This window comes from Vipera ursinii (assembly GCF_947247035.1).
Source record: "Vipera ursinii genome assembly, chromosome: 3".
In the NCBI taxonomy this organism is placed as follows: Eukaryota; Metazoa; Chordata; class Lepidosauria; order Squamata; family Viperidae; genus Vipera; species Vipera ursinii.
Genome location: NC_139516.1, coordinates 49,918,459 through 49,936,402, shown reverse-complemented (window position 1 = coordinate 49,936,402; position 17,944 = coordinate 49,918,459). Strand labels below are relative to the sequence as shown.

Here is a 17,944-nt window from a genome sequence, read left to right as displayed (position 1 = left end):
AGCTTTCAGATTTTTTCAAAAGTGATGTCTAAAAATATGTTGATACCAGGCTAGATATAGGTTTTTTTGGTGTGGCATGCCCTAAAAAATTATAAGGGACTAGTCAGTGGAATTTGTATTTCATTCTAGTATCCTGAATTAGGAATTCCACTGCCATGCTTGTAGAAAACCAGATCCATATTATAAAGATATTGAATTTATAGCCATGTACTGCAGAATATCTGAAGCAAAATTCTGAAAACCCATTCTTTCATATTTTTAGTTTCAAACAGCTGCCTGAAGAAACTTTCTAGTTCCCAATAAACCTCTTTATGAGTTAACACTCCAGCCTGCCATTTGAAGCAGCAGGCTGTGTATTCTTGTGTAGAATTTACTTTTTTGAAAGTGCTTCAACCTATTTTAAATGACAACACTTTATGTGCAGACATGAAATGCCTTCTTGCTAAAAGTAAAAGCTATATACTGAAAACTACAAAGTCTTTTTCCTTTTTGCCCACCAAAAAGTAGTTGCCTTTGAGTGTAATTACAAGAATACCTTTGAATGCATTCCTCATGATATACAGTATCTGTGAAAGATTCATATAACTGAGCTGTTGATTAATAACATTTGTAGAACATGCCTGGGTGAATTTATCTGCCATTGGATATAAAATCTTCTTGGGACACTAGTAACCAGCTAACAATGACAGTGGGACAGCGAAATAAGATGGGGAAAAATGCTACTTTTTATAGATTAGACCAGGGGTAGGCAACCTCAGCTCTTTTATGACTCATGGACTTCAACTCCCAGAATTCCTGTCAGCTATGCTGACTTAGGAATTCTGGAAGTCCATGAGTCATAAAAAAGTCCAGGTTGCCTACCCCTGGATTAGACCTACCATACCTAAGCTGCAAAAATTCAGATAATTATTAAATGATAGAGGGGAAAAAGATTTTCTGTACACTTTTGTTGCTATCTAGACTAGAGCCTCATCTGGACTCCTACAGGCCAAATGTGGTAGCTCTATTACAGAGACTTGGACTTCAGAAAACATTTTATTGGGAGCTAGCACTTGTGAAAAGACTTCTTCATTTCATAGCTTTTTCTGCAAAATTATAGAGTGGGAGAGATTATTATTTTTTAAATAGAAGCAACGCCTCTAAAGTATGCATTATTTTTCAAGGGAAAATGAGCCATCTTGATGTTTTCATGTTAATGGTAAAAGAATGAAGTAAGAGATGTGGGAGGCGATTATATATTCTACTGAGCTAAGATAAGAACTCTTAAAATGCAGGCATTCTTGTAAAACAGCTCTCAGCTGGAAAAATGCCAACTCAGCCCCAGGGGGACTATTTTATGTTTAAAACTTGCCTCTGAGAAAGAAATGGGGTGGGAGGGGCTTTAATTGGGTCAGCCTATCTTCCATTGCTTCACAGTCAGGGCAAAATGAAGCAATGTGCAGTCTGAATATATATTATAAAATTGGAGCAAATGGATGGAATACTTTTGGTTGAAGCAGCGATATTTCTTATTACATAATTCATACCAATGTATTTGTTTCCTATCCATTTTGAAAATTATTGACTGCAAGCTCTTTTTATATCTCAAAATGAAGTTTTCTCTTACAAAAATGGGCTTGTTTCAAGTTCTGGGTCTGCATGAATTTAACTTAACAAAATTATGCAAAAATTCACTGTTGATTTGAAGTGACGTGTGTTTAGTGTATAGCTTTATTGACCTGGTTTGTACTTTATTTATGTTTTGTTTTCCTGATTTTACAGTCTATTAAGTAGCCAGGGTTCTAGTATGGCTTCAAAAAATGTAATGATATAATGACAAATATTTTTTACAGAAAATATTAATATCTGATAGGCAATCTTTCAGAAACTGTGAGAACAAATCTAAAGGTTCAGCAGGCTGGCATAAGTAATTTTTTTAAAAAAAATTCTCTGTGAAAATTGACCAGATTGGGAGCTGAATCTTACTTCCACATTGGAGACAAGGTTCAGATAGGCAATTGAGGCCAAGAAATGGAAAATAAGCCAGAGAAGCTGAAGAACTGGCTTAACACCGTCATAATCCTAAATCTTGGAAATCCTATTGCTACAGTATATTCTCCGCAAACTTGTATTTATGGATAGACTTTAAATGCAGTCCCCTACAAAATATATTACAGTCATTCAAATAATTACCATGCAATGGATTTATCCCAACTTCTACTGCTTTAAGCTTGTTTGTATTCTGTTTCTCTGTTATTTGTATCCTACCATTTCTCTAAGGAACCTATGACTAAATGCAAAGAGATCTTCCCACAGTATTTCTGATGAAAGGGAATTGGGCCAAGAGATTATGAAATCCTGGAACAGGTGCTACTTATGAGTATCAAAATTAGGTAACATGTCTAGGCTAGCATTGTGTATCTGATCACCCAGTATTTCATTTTATGTTACTTTCTCACATCAGGAAATGGGCAAGGATGAATATCATCTGATTAAGTAGTGTAAACTTTTTGTATTTTTCTTTGCCACTCTCTCATGCTTTTATTCTTGTCCTGCTTTCAGGTGCTTTGGAGAAGACGGGAGTCAAGCTTTTCTCCAAAGCACCTGAAAGCAGGACAGGAAGCAACGGATGGAGAGAAGCAACCTAGAACTAACGAGAAGCTTCCTGACAGTTAAAACAATTAACCAGTAGAACAAATTGCCTCCAGAGGTGGTGAATGCTCCAACACTGGAAGTTTTTAAGAAGAGACTGGACAGCCATTTGTCTGAAATGGTAAACGGTTTCCTGCCTGAGCAGGGGGTTGGACTAGATGACCTCCAAGGTCCCTTCTGACGACTACTGCTACTGCTACTGCTACTGCTACCATTATTATTATTATTATTATTATTATTATTATTATTATTATTATTATTATTATTATTATTATCTTTGAATATTGGCTTATCTTTCTGAGACAACTAAAAGCCCCACAACATGAAAGAGGTATGTATGTAAAGAGATTCCAGTCCAAGATCATCGGGCCCCTCACATATGGAATGAGTAATGATCAAAATCAGAATGGGAGCTTTTCTGCAATTTAAGTCCTTCCAAGTCAGGTTTTTACAATAACAAATCACACGATTTAAAACAAATCAAATTATAATGAATAATAAACTATGGAAAAATACTCCCTCCCATCCTATTGCTAGTTAGCTTTAGGCTTGGTTCTCCCCCCCCCTTTTTTTCAGTCCAGGAGACATCATCTCATTACAGGAGGTATAATGTGCACAGATGGTTTTTTTAAATGAAATCAAAACATTACAAAGTCCAAATGGACTAACTTACAATCACTACTGAAATATCAGCATCAATGGAAAAAAACACTTAAATGAGGGGACTTTGGAGATCTTTCTAGCAGTACTAAATTGGCTTCTTCTTCTGTTTCTTTGTATTGGAAAATATCTCTTTTGTTTCTCCTTTTTTTGATGGGTGTTCAAAGTTTTTAAACCTCCCCCCCCAAAGTTGTGGTATAAAACTGGTAAAGCATTCTAACCAGCGGTGGGATTCAGCTGGTTCGCACCACTTTGGCAGAACCAGTAGCTAATTTTTTGTTGCCCAGGTCCAGAATGGACTTCGGGAAGCAGCATCCACACAGAGAACCGGTTGTTCACATTATTTGAATCCCACCACTGATTCTAACCATCTGGGTTTGCAGTCACAACTGCAACTAGCTTTTAACTGACAGGAGTTTGTTCATCTGAAGCATTAAGTAACACTGGCTGCATCCTGGCCGATAAGACACTGAGGTTTTTTCCCCCATCTATTAACCCAGCCTTACCAAAATCTAATGAGAATCACCAGTATCAAATCTTATCTTAAAATAACTTCAATGCAATTATTTCCTGGACATGACCATCGGACAACAGAATCCATGGTATCTGTCATTTCAAACAACAAAATATTTCACTCCCTCACTTTCAGCATCGTTTAAAAAGGTCACTTTTCATCTCTAATTGGTAAGAGCACACAATAAGTATTACAATCTTTCTGTTTTCTTACTCTTTGCAAGCCTACTTATTAGGAAGGCAGATTATTTTAAAATTGGCATGTGCCATCCTCCGTCACTGTCCTACAGTATTCAATTTTCTCTGCATATAACATATTTATAGGTTTTTAGACACAGTTCCATTGAAACCGGGAAGTTGTTTCCAGATGTGAAGTACTCAAAGAACAATGTGTAGACAGAAATTTGAAAAAATGATAAATGCTGTATGGACAGCCATAATATTTGGTAACCAAGGCAGGACAACTGCTACAAGTGAGGCTTTTATAGAGCAACCTGAATCGCGAGATCATCTTGCCTTACAAATACCAAGAAAGACAGAACAATCACTTTCTTGCTTCTGTCTCAGATTTCATTCTTTCACAAGTTGCTAACAACTCACCCTGTATATTTTTAATGGCTTTGAGCAACATATCATTTCTCTGTGCAACAGGGTCTAGTAACTTCACTTCTTTCCTGGCAACCAGAGCAGGAGAGGTGGTATTTCTGATATATTTTTATAAGCATCATTTGCTAAGCTCATGCCCTTAACCTCTCAGTGTTAACCTTGCAACGTGGCCTGTATTGCATTTATTCAGAATCTACTGGCTCTTATTTCCAGACAAGTGCATTCAAGATTTGAGTCTTAGCCCTACCTTTGTAACGAGGGGTGAACTGTTTCATTGCTGTTGGAAGAGCTTCATAGAACCATTGCTCCTGAGAGACAAGTGGCTTGCAGACAGTGAAGTCATCATACTTCATCATGCTCATATGTCCTCCAACCTGGTGGATGAAAGGTTCCAGCAGGATTCCTTTCTTAGTTTCCCCGATATCCAGATTATTCTGCACCATGATGTAACCAGAGATACTGGAGTCTTTTGCTGATTGTTGTTGCTGGGTCTCAAATGAAGGAGCCGCTCTCTAATGAGGATCAGAAGGTGACTGGAGGTTTTTATGGCAGCAAGTGAACTCAGCTATGAAGCATATCTGCCCCCTGGCAGTTCAATATTCCTTCCAGAACTTTTCTGCACCCAAGAGGATAAATTCAACAGCTGAGGAAAAAAAAAAAGGAAATGGTATCACGCCTTCTCCTGTAACACATCCTTAGTGCACTTGTTACAGCATATAATATTTAGCACCCTGGCCCATAACTTTGCACATGTGAAATGGATGTATTCCTAACTTTGGGAAAAGAGTGAGGTATTTTCTGGGATTCCAAGTCTGAAAGACTAAAATGGATTCTAGCTAGATTGCACAGATAGCAGTATCTGAGTAAAAAGATAAGGAAAGTTAAACTAGGAGAGCTGTCAGGCTAAAATAGCTTCTCTGACAGCAGCCCAATTGGACATTCTGACAGCCATCTAGCTTATTAATAAGGGGCTTCTTGTCTCTTGTTAAAGAGAATCCAGGTTGAGAAAAAAAATGCTCAATTTGTTTACCCCAAAGCTGCTCCCAATTGACTTTTCAACTTTCATTCATGGAGCCCAGGAGCAAAATGTTCCCTACCAAGAAGGTTATTAATATTGCTCTGTGAATAGTAGTCGTCTCTGGGCTTTAACAATATAGTGTTAGTAAAAGGGATATTTATCCTTCCTTCAGGGAATCATTTTACCATCACACTATATATCTTTCCGAAAGACACTTGAGATCAGGACATTCCCTACTTCAGCACTAGGACTTGGGGAAGGGATTTCTTCTTCTTCTTCCTATCCCTCCTGAAGTCACACCAGGGCATTTTATTTTATTTTATCTTATTGTATTATTTTATTTTATTTTATTATTTTATTAATTTTGTTCAAATAAATCAATTATAAGTTTTGATGGGACTTCAGGTGAAAGGAAGCAAAGGAACTGTAGTTGTACCTCCATGTTAACAGATACAAAACATCCTTTTAAAAAAAGATAGAGGTAGAGGAGGTAGGTTTTGATCTTCCCTCACTTCTTCTCCTCTCCCCTTCACTTTACAAAGATTCAGGATTCATCTTTTTCCCTGTGGTGTTTATACCACAGATATTCATAACAGTTCCTCTATGACTGACAACCTACTCAATTTTGGTCGAGTCCCTCACTTTTGCACACATCGCAACACAAAGACTGGGCTGACATTTCCTATTAGGTTCCTAATGTAGTTTTCTGGACTGTGGCTCACAGAGATGATAATGACCTACTTAACAAATTAAACAAGATTTAGTGCAATATGTGAACCCGGTTAAAGTTATGCAATAGGTCAGGATGTCCTTAACAAAGAAGGGGCATAAGAAACAATATTGTATTGTTATCTTTCAAGGTACCTAAGGCATAGCCAATAAAGACTGGGATCATACCAAACATACATAGATTGTGATTTTATGACAGAGGATAATAGAAAGTAGAGAGCAGGAGACATTCTAACATGACATGACCTGACTTAGATTAAACTCTGGATAGAACTCTGAGGAAAATCAATAGAATCAGGTGGGATCGTGGCACCTGCCTCTTCATCTGACTCAGGGTCTGGAATAGCAGCAGTATGTCTTCTGGCTCCATGTTGTCATTTAACCCATTACAGTAGTCTGCAGGCTGTTTCCAAGCCTATTTATTGTTGTCCCCAGATTTAAGATTATGGTGCTGAAATTTGACAGCAAACTGCTAGGCAACAACATTATGTCTCCTGACAAGTTTCAGTGGGAAACTTTACACAAAAGATAGTTATTAGATTCAATAGGTTTATACACAGAGAAAACTTTTTTTAAAGCAGGAAATTGCCCCCCCATCTCCTTCCAATAATGTTATTATGTCACTACCCTGTCTGCATATCCTTGGCAAAGAGTATTAAGATAAAGACAAAGATCTCCAGATTGTTTGGAATAGAAAATTGGTTAGACTGATAGTTGGAGCATTATAGGAGTACTAAAGAGGGATAGAGAAATACTCAACTTCTCTTCAACGTTGGAATCTGTTACCACGTCTGAAACAGTCAAGGTGACCTAAGTTTTTGAAAAGAGATTTATGGGTGGTTACACTGGTAAGGGAAACTAGAAACCAGTTATCCTAACGTCTGTTTTGAGGAAAGTAAATTTAAAGTATTATTAAAGAGAAAATAAGCAAACAGGAAAACAAGCCTTTCTGGAAACCCCCCCAATAATTTCTGCAAAAGAAAATCTTGTTTCACTTATTTCCTAGGCCTTTTTTGAGGGCATCGACAAGCATGTAGGCAATGTGTTATTGTATGCCTAGATTTTCAAAAGCCATCTGATAAAATTCCTTAGCTAACCCAGTTGACATGGAATAAAAGAAGAAATGCCAGCATTTGGATTTAAAAAATTCAGAAACAAGATACTGGGAATAAACAGGTAACAGTGGTGAAATGTACATATAGTAGTGGAACTGGTGCTTTTAAACTTGTGTATAAATTATGAAGCATTTCGAAAGGAGTCCAAGTTTGGTGATTGGGCTTGAAAATGGCAAATGCAATTCAGGATAAAGTAAAGTGTGGGACAAAAAAGCCTCCGGACTTCATATATATGCTAATGGAAACTGAACTGGGATTGCCTAATCAGGAAAGGGATTTTGCAGTCAGGATGGACAGCATAATTGAAAATGTCAACCCATAAGCAGCTGCTGTAAAAAAAGGTAAACTCCATGCTTGGAATTTTTGGAAGGGAATTGAATTTGCCAATATAATACTGTTCTTAAATAACACTGAAGTGAGATCATGCTGGGAGTATTGTGTACCAGACCTATGGGACACTGTTTTCAGTTTGGAAGACAAGATAGGATTGTACAAATGTTAGAAAAAAATGTGATTTTAACTAGCAGACGACAAGAATCTATGAAGTTGATTCTGGATGTGTGCTGCAGGATGGTTTTGACTTACAGTGTTTAAACAGTACTGTTGTAAGCTTGCAAGTGTTAAATGTTAAATTTTAAAGCACAAATTGGAAGTTCAGTTAAGGAACCTAATCAAGGCAAGTGATTTTCAAGAAAATGTGCCATTTAAACATTTCTTAAGCTTTTTTTAAGGTTTTGCTGCCCTTACAGGTGGCCACCTGAAGACAGGCAAATCTTCTGCAATTAAGAAGAAAATGCAGCAATAAGTATGAAAACATTCTCTGCTAGCAACAGTAAAGGAGGCAAGAGTCCTTTTTTTAACGTTTGGATGTTTTAATCTTGATGTTGTACAAAATTCTTGTTTCTCATGCCTGTCCTCAATGAGACTAAGGATAGACTAAATACAAAACTAAATACAAAACTAAAATTGTATGCAAAGTTTTCCTCAATGCTATTAAATGGTAGCACTTCATTTGGCCATAGGTTGAAACAATGTAAATGACTGAACTATTTTCTATATGGTAAGGCTGTTAAGCTCACAACTTTTTAAAAAGTGTATATATTGTATGTATATTTGGTTTGGACAATTGGATTCCTCTGAATTTCTGAAGCTGTGCAATTTCCAAACCTCATTGATCGAATCAATGACTAGAACTTATAGCAAGCTATTGAACCTGCTTTTATCCCGTGTGTGCTTTTTTACAGGCTATAGGACTGATTGATTGATTGATTAAATTTTTATGCCACCATCTCCCTTACAAGATGACTCTTTAGTTCTGCTAATAAATTCAAAGAAATGATAATAATTTGTTTTCAGGCAAGGAAAATCAGTAGCATCCTTTCACAACCTACGTATATAAACTGCCCATACTGAATGTATTAAGGACACCCTCTTTGGAACAAGACTCAACTGGTCGGTGAGGAGGATACCCTAAAGGCTAGAATCCAGGAGACCCTGAGTTCTAGTCCTGCTTGGCATGAAAGCCAATTGGGTGACTTTGCGCCAGTCCGTCTCTCTCAGCCCAACCTACCTCACAAAGTTGTTGTTGTGGAGAAAATAGCAGGAGGAAGGAGTGTTATGTAAGCTTGCTGCCTTGATTTATAAAAATAATAAACATGGTATATCAATAAATGCATAAAGAAACAAACAGTACTAGCACTCATTATTGTGAGATGGTTAATTTTAACAGAAACATTCCAAAGAAACTATGCTAGTTTAGAATAAAACAAGATGGTCAGTTAGCCCTGGCCACTCCCTGGCCATAGCATTCAATGGCAGAAGCAGAATTATCAGAGAGGAAGTTGCAAAGTAATTTTATCTGGCTTAGGGAGTCAGATGTAATTACCACTATAGTCAGATTTTTAGAATATGTTATTCCCAAGAGTAGCTTTAACAGGACTGTTATGCATTCACATTTCTTCCACCAAAGCCCCAGTTTTCATGATCACACAAGGTAACATTGAGAAAAGGGAACCAACCGCTAACGCCAAAGGTCTAAAAATAGTTGATTGATGCAATCTACTTACTTTTCCCTTTGTGCATTTCAGTTTCCCATTATAGCCACAGAGTTATATATACAGCTAAGTCTCCCTGTTGATTTATACCTGCATTACTTAATGTCTGATCAACAGCTGCTTGTAGATATGGGAAGAAAATTGCTTAATTTTAGTAGACTCTACTATTTCTATGTGGCTATTTCATGCATGATGACTAGATGCTGTATTATCCTTCAGTGTATTTCTAAATCTGCTTTTGCTTCTCTTCCCTTACCTAAAAGAAAAACTATCCTTGGTGACAAGAACATTGCAAATGAAAAGCTCCATTCTCTGCAAGGAGCCACGTTTCAGCCCCTGATGCCATAAATCCTTGTTTGCACAAACCCCAAGCCCTTTTAATCTTGCATTTCCTTTCCTGAAAGAATATGATGTTCATAAAGTTTATAGCTAGTCCCAGCATCCCTCATGCACATGAAGCAAAGAAAGACACCATTTGTTTCACTAAAAGATTTATATGACTGCTTTGCAAAGCTGGAGGATTGCAGAAAAGATGGGAGTCACATTTTCCTGGATTGATTGGCCACTTAAATGCTCTGCCTCTTGCCAAGACTTTTGGACTAATGGGGGTGAGATGAGGTATCTATGGCTGCACTGCAGGTAGTCCTTGACATAGAAGCATAATTGAGCATGGAATTACAGTCCGATTGCAGTCGTACGTTGAGGCATCACATGGCTGGACCAGGTTTTTCTTTTTGCAGCAGTTGGTAAGTGAATGCCATGGTTGTTAAGTGACAGTGGTTGTTAAGAGAACCCCACAGTGATTAAGCAATTCAATTTTCCCCAATAGGCACATTTTGCCAGAAATTTGAAGTAAGTGCTAGAAACTGACCCCAAAGGTGTAAATCGCAGTCACAGGACCACAGATGACTGCAAATGGCTGTAATTGTGGGCTGGTTACCAAGTGCTTGAAGTACAATCTCATGATCTTGAAGAGTGGGCCTGGCTGTTGAATTTCGAATCTGGGTCATAAGTAGCCCTGGAGTGGTCCATTGTAACTTTGAATGGTTGCTAAGCAACCAGTCGCTTGTTTATAGCTCTCTTTTGCTATTTGCTTTTAATTATTTTTTTTAATAAAAAGTATGTCACAACTTTTTAAACTATGGATTCCAGGATAATATACATCAGAAAGATTTAATTAAAATATATATTTGGCCAAGCCTAAGCAGAAGGCAAGCAACTTTGGTTGTATTTAAAGAGCTGTGGTGGCGCAGTGCAGTATTGTGGGCTAATTCTGCTGACTGCCAGCAGTTCAATCCTGACTGGCTCAAGGTTGACTCAGCCCTCCATCCTTCCAAGGTTGGTAAAATGAGGACCCAAATTGTCGGGGGCAATATGCTAATTCTGTAAACTACTTAGAGAGGGCTGAAAAGCACTGTGAAGCAGCATGTAAATCTAAGCACTATTATTAGTGCTAGTGTTATTTGAAAGCTAAACAGACTCAAATTTGAGTAGCACTTGGAATGGAGACCACAAGGAAATCCTAGGATAATAAGATAAGTAGGAAAATAAAACAAAAACAGATTCTTGGAGAAGACTATAGCACGTTGCCAAAAAGCTTGTAATGGAATATGAGAATGATGGACGAGAGGGTGGGGGGAAGAGATGCTTCCCAGGGGGAGAAGCCTGGAATTGAGTAATGGCAGAGAAGAAACTTTAAAAAGTTTCCATCCTAACTAATCAGGCAGTAAAAACAGATGGAGGGAGATTTGTACTTGCAAGATTCTGTTAATATAATCTTATAATAAAATGAAATTAGTTCACATTGTTATATTTCCTTCTCGTCTACTTGGGAGCCTGATAAAGCTATATGGATGAGTCTATGTAGTCATTAGGAGTCAAGCTTGACTCACAGGAGACATTTGATAGGGTGGCCCTAAATCATACCTTATTTCCCTGTCAAGGTTTGTCTAAACCATTCTTCAGCCAGGTAAAAAGCACTTGGCTTTTAATATTTTCCTTGCAGTGTAGATTTGGCCCAATTCTTTCCAGGACAAACCCACCTGAATCAAAGAATATTCTGAGAATCTGCTTCTGATTCAGAAACACAAATACAGTAACTGTCTTCTTCAAACCTTAGAGGTTGAGCACCTGGCCCAGAATGAACCTTTGTTATGTAAGAGGTGGAAAGGGAGAAGGCAAGCCTCTATTCTTTTTGCCATTGTCTTTTGTAATGCTTTTATTAAAACAAGCTGTGGTCTGAATATAGTGGTGGCATAATACCCTGATTAGAATAATCAGGAGACAGATCAGACAAAGACATTCCAAAGTTCAAGTACGAACTTTGAATGTCATCATAACTTTCAAAATGAAAAAATATATATACTTCTTTCTACTTCTCAAAGCTTAGACATACATTCCTTTGAAGATGAACCCATGGGTAGGACCAGTGTTCATTTTCAAATACTGTAACCATGCCCGTCATTTTATTTCTTAAGCTTTTTACAGTGCTAACTCCTGAAATCTCTCTGTGGTTTACATTAGCCATATTTTAAATTTCTGATGATTTTGTCAAAGCAGAGAAGAAGAGTGAAGAAACTACATGTTTGCAACAGGTATCTGCCATTCATTCGCCGCTAGCAGCTTGTCTGCCTGAAATATTTTAGTAGGACTATGAGACTAATGTATACTCTTCTTGGTAATTGCTTCAGATTTATATTTGGCTGGCTACTGGGAGCTTTTTCCTGTAATATATCAAACCTCAGTTGATGTAAAAGGCTATGGATATTTCACTAGGTTTATCAAAAAGCACTTAAAAGTGATGTACAAAACCTTTCCAAAATGACATCACTCAAGACAGGTTAGTGTTTTAATGGAATAAGCTTACCACTGACTATATAGTAATAATTCATTTCTTCTCTATGCTTACAGCAACATTCAGGTCAGGATCTGGAAAGGAAAAAACCTACAGGAAGCACTGGGGTTTGTACTTTTCCAAAGCAGTTCTCCTGTAGTCTCTCAGGCTTTTCAATCATATCCTTCCAAATGTGCTGGACTTCACTTACCTTAATTACTATTTCTAGTCAGTTGAATCAGCTTTGAGTGCTCAAGTTTTGAAAGTCAGCTCATTGGGGAAAATTGATTTAGGAAATCTTAAAGGCTAGCTAGTTACCTCAATTAGTTTGCAATAGAAAACATAACGTTTTACACAGCTTTCTCTAGAGAGAATTTATTGTTCAGGTCTCTGGATTAATATTGTCCCTTATCATTCTTACCAACCATCTTCCTGATCCAAACGGACAAGGTATGTGCCAGTTTAAGTATCAGCTCCAACAGACCATGGTATTAGAATCAAATGGAGAGTTTTCCTTAGAGTTTTTTTAAAAATGAATACAGACCAATCCCATTAAAAACAGTTACTTACCTAACTGCTCCTTTGTTGACAGTCATTACATTCATTCCCCACAGTAGTTTGTGAGTATCCCACAATCAGCAGGAGTGTGAATCTGCTGTGGTTGCTTTGCAATACTGCAGTCTTGCTAGGTTGTGTAGCCTTAGTGTGGGATCTGGAAGTAGGAGAGAGAAACAAGTTGGACTGTGGACCATCACCTGACCTTCTTAGACATTCTTGGCAGGCATGTGTTATATCCAGCCGACAGCTGATGCAATTGGACTACATGGGGTTAAATGGAGACACTAGGAAAGGGAAAAACACCTATGACATTGGAAGAAACAAAACTATGACTATGAGTTGCCTCATCAATTTTGCTTTCTCAATGCAAACCAAAGGTTCATTGAATCAGTATGTGAGAATCCAGTGAGAGAAACCTTGTGTGGGAACATGTTTCAGTATTTTTCACTGCAAGTAGCAGTACCACAATCACTGCTTTTGAAATAGTTTAAGCATGATCAGACTTGATTATTATTGGAAGGGAGATCACTAGGAAATCTCTAAACCAGGGGTCACCAACCTGTGGTCTGCAGCCCACTTCCAGGCTGTGGGCTGTTGGCCACTGGGCCATGTGAATGGCTGGATAGCGCACACGTGTGTGCGCACTTGTGCCCCCCCCTCACATTAGTGTTGTGGCGTCGTGCGGGTGCTAGCAATGCCATGTTGGCTTTTTGTTTGAAAAGCTGTTTTGCTTCTTTTGAGAGAAAAGTTCAAGGTTGTACATATTGCAGTATTAGGTCGATTTTATGTGGACAAGAAGAGCATTGATAATATATTGGATTTTAACTAATTTACTTCAAAATATTCAGGGACAACCAGTTTGGGAACAATGCAGATCTGCCTCATCTAATTAGCTCAAGGAAAATCAGCTGCTCCTATAAGCTTCCTTTAGGAGTTGCTATAGGCCAAAGTATAAATGTAGGAGGGGAGATTTGTGAATAAGAGCAGCTATAATTAATAACTAATTCAAAACTGCTAGGAGAAAACGGAGATTGGACCAAGATTATAGTTGTCAATGTGATTGTGTGTGTAAGTGTGTGTGTGTATATCTTTCCCCCTGTGCTATCTTTCCAATGACTTCTGAGACCTATGGTTAAAAGTACAGATATAATTTGAGTACTGGTATATTTTATCCTCTAAAGCAAATAGCTTACAGAAAATATTTTTAATTAAGGGGATGGTAAAGGAGAAAAGTTCCCTCAGGACTAAATTTCCCACTGCCAAGGTTACTATGAATACTTTTAAAAAGAAGGGGGAGGGGGGAATTTATTCATAGAACCCACTTTGGGAGCCAGACAAATTTTCAAAGCGTTCAGTCACAGATCATGCCAAATGTATGGGAGTGGCAAGGCTCTATGAAATGCTGAGAGGTGCAGGACAAATTAGCTGAGATGGAAGAAAAGTGAGATGAAATAAAGCACAGATGGGCAGTAAAAGCAACCAATACTTTTGGTGATATAATATCATTTTTATGATATGTTCCTAAAGGAGGTATTCCTCCAAGGGGCAAAAAAAAGCAAGAAAAGCTATGTTTGTGAAAGAAGACACCACCAACTGAGGAGAGGGGCAGAATTTACCTCTTAGATATGGATATGAATGCACAGAATGTTCTTAGAAGTCAAGCATTATTGCAAAATTATGGGGCTGATTCAGAATTCAAGCTTGTGATGGATCCTGACAAATGGAATCAGATTGGAAGTAGGCAGCTCCTGTCAGAATGGGAGAACTCACTGTGGCCAACTAGCCACAGTCAACTCGCCACAGCCAACTCACCATGGCCAGCTCACTACAGCCAACTTGCCATGGGACAATTAAAAATCCAATTTAATTATTTAAAATAAATAAAACATTGTTTTATTTTTTGGTCATTCATACTTCATTTTGGTCCCTCTTTTTGCATCCTTTCTTTGATTATTCTATTCCACCATTTCTTTGATATTAGTGTAACTCTTGCCCTGCAGTAAGTTGCCCTGTGATGAATTGCTTGCGGCAAGTTGGCTGTGGCAAGTTGGCCATGGTGAGTTGGCCAAGGCAAATTGTCATAGACCTTGCAGGACAGCCAGCTAAAGAATGACAAGATTCTTAAATATCATTTGACCAGATCAGATCATAACACCATATACAAATCACAAACTCTTTCAGGTCAGAATGACCACTATTGATATATCCTCTTCCATCATTGTTGCAGATAAACACAACTTTGAAGAACATTCTGTGTGTTCTATATAAATTCTAACTGGCTGAAAGTCATAAATTTTGTTCCCAAAATTGGTAGTATCCAATTTCTTTTTCACTGTCATATGTACTGCTGATCATATTTCTTGAAGCTGATGCCTTCCAGTTTCGTTGAACTGTACAAGATGGGGTGGCACATGTATTTCTACTTGTTCAAGTGACTACTTTGATAATAATATAACAATGTTGAGAGACTCTATTTACCAAGCAGTATACATGGGCATGGGATGTTGTAAGTACACCAAACAGTTGAAAAAGAAAAAAGGGCATTGAAAGAATATCTAAAGAACAGTGAAGAAAATGGATTGAAGCTAGTACACCATGAAGACTTGAGTACCAAAAAGACTAAGCTTGCCTATAAGAAAGATGAAATGAAAAATAGAAAAGAAACATGGCAAGCAAAATGTTTCATGGCCAATACATAAAACCACTAGCAAGGAAAGCAGATAACAACAAAACTTGGCAATGGTTAAGAGCGGGAAAGTTGAAGAAAGAGACAAGGGGGCTAATTCTGGCTGCATAAAACCAAGATTTAAGAGCAAATGCATATAAATCCAGGTTCTGAGAAGACAGCAACAGATTGCAAATGCCATCTCTGTAAAGAACTTGAAGAAATAGTGGTCCATCTTGTTAGGTCCTGCAAGAGAATGACATAGATTGACTACAAACAAAGGCATAACAAAGTATTAATAATGGTGCACTGGAATAACAGCACCAAATACAGTACTATTTGCCTACAAGCAAGAACTGGTGGAATCACAAAACAAAGTGATAAAAAATAAAGAAACTAAAGTGCTCCCGGACTTTACAGTTCAAACAGAGAAACATCTGTCATACAACAATCCAGATTTAACAGTTGTTAAATTGTTAACTTTGTGTTGGTGGGATATAAGCAAGGGTATGTTTGCTTGCAAGACAGTCTCCAAATTAGAGATCCTAGTTTACATAGAATAGTGTAAGCATGCTTGTGATAAAGCTGGACTTTAGCTGTACTTGGGCTGTACTGGCTAAACTGGCCAACCTGACTGGCAATGTTATAAAGGAATGCTGTATGTCGCATGGGAATGACCAAGGTGTGACCAAATTTGTTCTTTCTCTTATTAAAAAGCATTATATAAAAATCTTAATTAAGTTTTAATAGAAGCCAGAGAGCAATTTTGTAGGCCCATCTGTTGATAAACATTACATGGAAGAATGCAACTAAGAATGTAAGAGAAGTAAAGGGTGAAAATAAATAAATAAATAAACGTGCACGTGGAAATAAATATGTATATTTAATTATGAATGAAAGGGCTGCAGTGTATATCTGCCTTATGAACAAATATCACCTACATGCTGTGGATGCATATGAAAGTAAGGACTGTAATAATTGAATATTGACATTCCACTGAATCATGATAATGGAAGAATGAGCTTTATGAAAAAATGTGCAGAAATCTGAATGAATTTGTAATCTGTGATGTTATGAATGAAAAGATGATGAGAAAGTACATAACTTGAGGGCCCAGGAATGAAGTAAAATGATGACTGATTAGTTAGTTTCACCTTAAAAAAAATCTCTTTATTTCAGATATATGGGTTAGGCATAAGTCTGTTCATGCATATATATGATAAAAGAATGAATATAAATCTTAAGGTACAATTTGACTATTTTCATGTAGTAGAAAATACTGAAGAATGATAATTTTCAAACTAGCATGAGTGACTGCAAGGTGGGATTCTTCCTATTGCTGTTATTTTTTTCTGGATTTTGGTTGAGAGCTTTTATTTATAAATTTTTATCTGTATTTATTGGAGACATTTTATGCAATAAATATTTGTTTGCTGCCGGCAAACTATGTCTGGCTATGTGCTGAATAAATTAATTTAATGAATAAATCAGCCAGATAAAAGGTGATGAAATTTTCTGAATTTTGGACAGATTGTGATTTGATAGTGTCAGGAATGCATCTTAGGGGAAAATGGACACAAAAGGAAAGAAATGAAAGAAATCAGAGTGAAAGAATAATGATTACAGGAAGAGGGCCCGTGAGACCCACAAGAAGTACCGTATTAGAAGATGGATTAATTTCCTGACTGTATGAATGGAATATGGATATAAGAAAAGAAGATGTGGAACCTCTCAGAACAACACATTACAAAACTTTAGCGGTTTGTGAAGCTGTGCAAATGGAACATATGAAAAAGATGCTTCATATATCACAGCTAATCATTAGCACTACCCAGTGATTTATATGGAAGAATATAGTGGCAAAGCAAATTTTGCGACATGAAAAATGATAATTTTTAAGGAAAAAGAATGTGTGCTTATATATGATCAATTCTAAAAGACTCAGGAAAAGCATTATTTTTAAGTTCGATGCTTTGTTCATTCACTGGATCAATTTATCAAATTTATGCTGGTTTTTCACTTTGAATAACCTAAAGACTATCCCTCCCATCTTGGTATCATTGCTGATCTGACTCTTCATCCCTTGCCTCTAATGTCTGCTCCATGGATTACTTTTTAAAAATGCAATTCAAAAGATATTCGACCACATTAGTCTGGTTTTTGGCTACAGCAGAGGATTAAAGTAGGACATTCACTTTGTTTAAGTGATCCTAAATATTCAAGGTAATGTTACTAAGAAAGTTAAGCAATGGAAAATTTACATTCCGATCTTAATTCCCCCCCCCCCCCTGACCTAGAGAAACTCTCTTGAGTTCCCTCAAGAGACATCTGGGAGATTCACAGGACTATAGGCATTTATTTATTTGTTTGTTTATTTAGCATATGGCATCTATAAAGGTCATTCAATCATTGATATGCAGTCTATATATCAAAGGGTATAATAATGTTCTTATTCAACTTAACTCTTGATAAAGAATATAGCTACTTGATAATTTCTCGACATAATGTCTTTTGGGAGGAGTGATAGTCTACTCAGAATCTCCAGATTACTGGTCCCCTTTT

General features: G+C 37.2%; 1 protein-coding gene across 1 annotated transcript in view; it reads right to left on the bottom strand.

The window, feature by feature from the left end:
* The window catches only part of IP6K3 (inositol hexakisphosphate kinase 3), a 31,824-nt gene extending 18,979 nt beyond the window's left edge, over positions 1 to 12,845 (bottom strand). Inside the window, exons 1-2 of the mRNA XM_083360378.1 lie at positions 12,730 to 12,845; positions 4,658 to 5,053 (exon numbers count right to left, since the gene is read on the bottom strand). Coding sequence (XP_083216504.1) covers positions 4,658 to 4,853 — 196 coding nt within the window. The 5' untranslated portion in view covers positions 4,854 to 5,053; positions 12,730 to 12,845. The remainder of the gene's footprint in view (positions 1 to 4,657; positions 5,054 to 12,729) is intronic.
* Between the last annotated feature and the right edge of the window lie 5,099 nt (positions 12,846 to 17,944).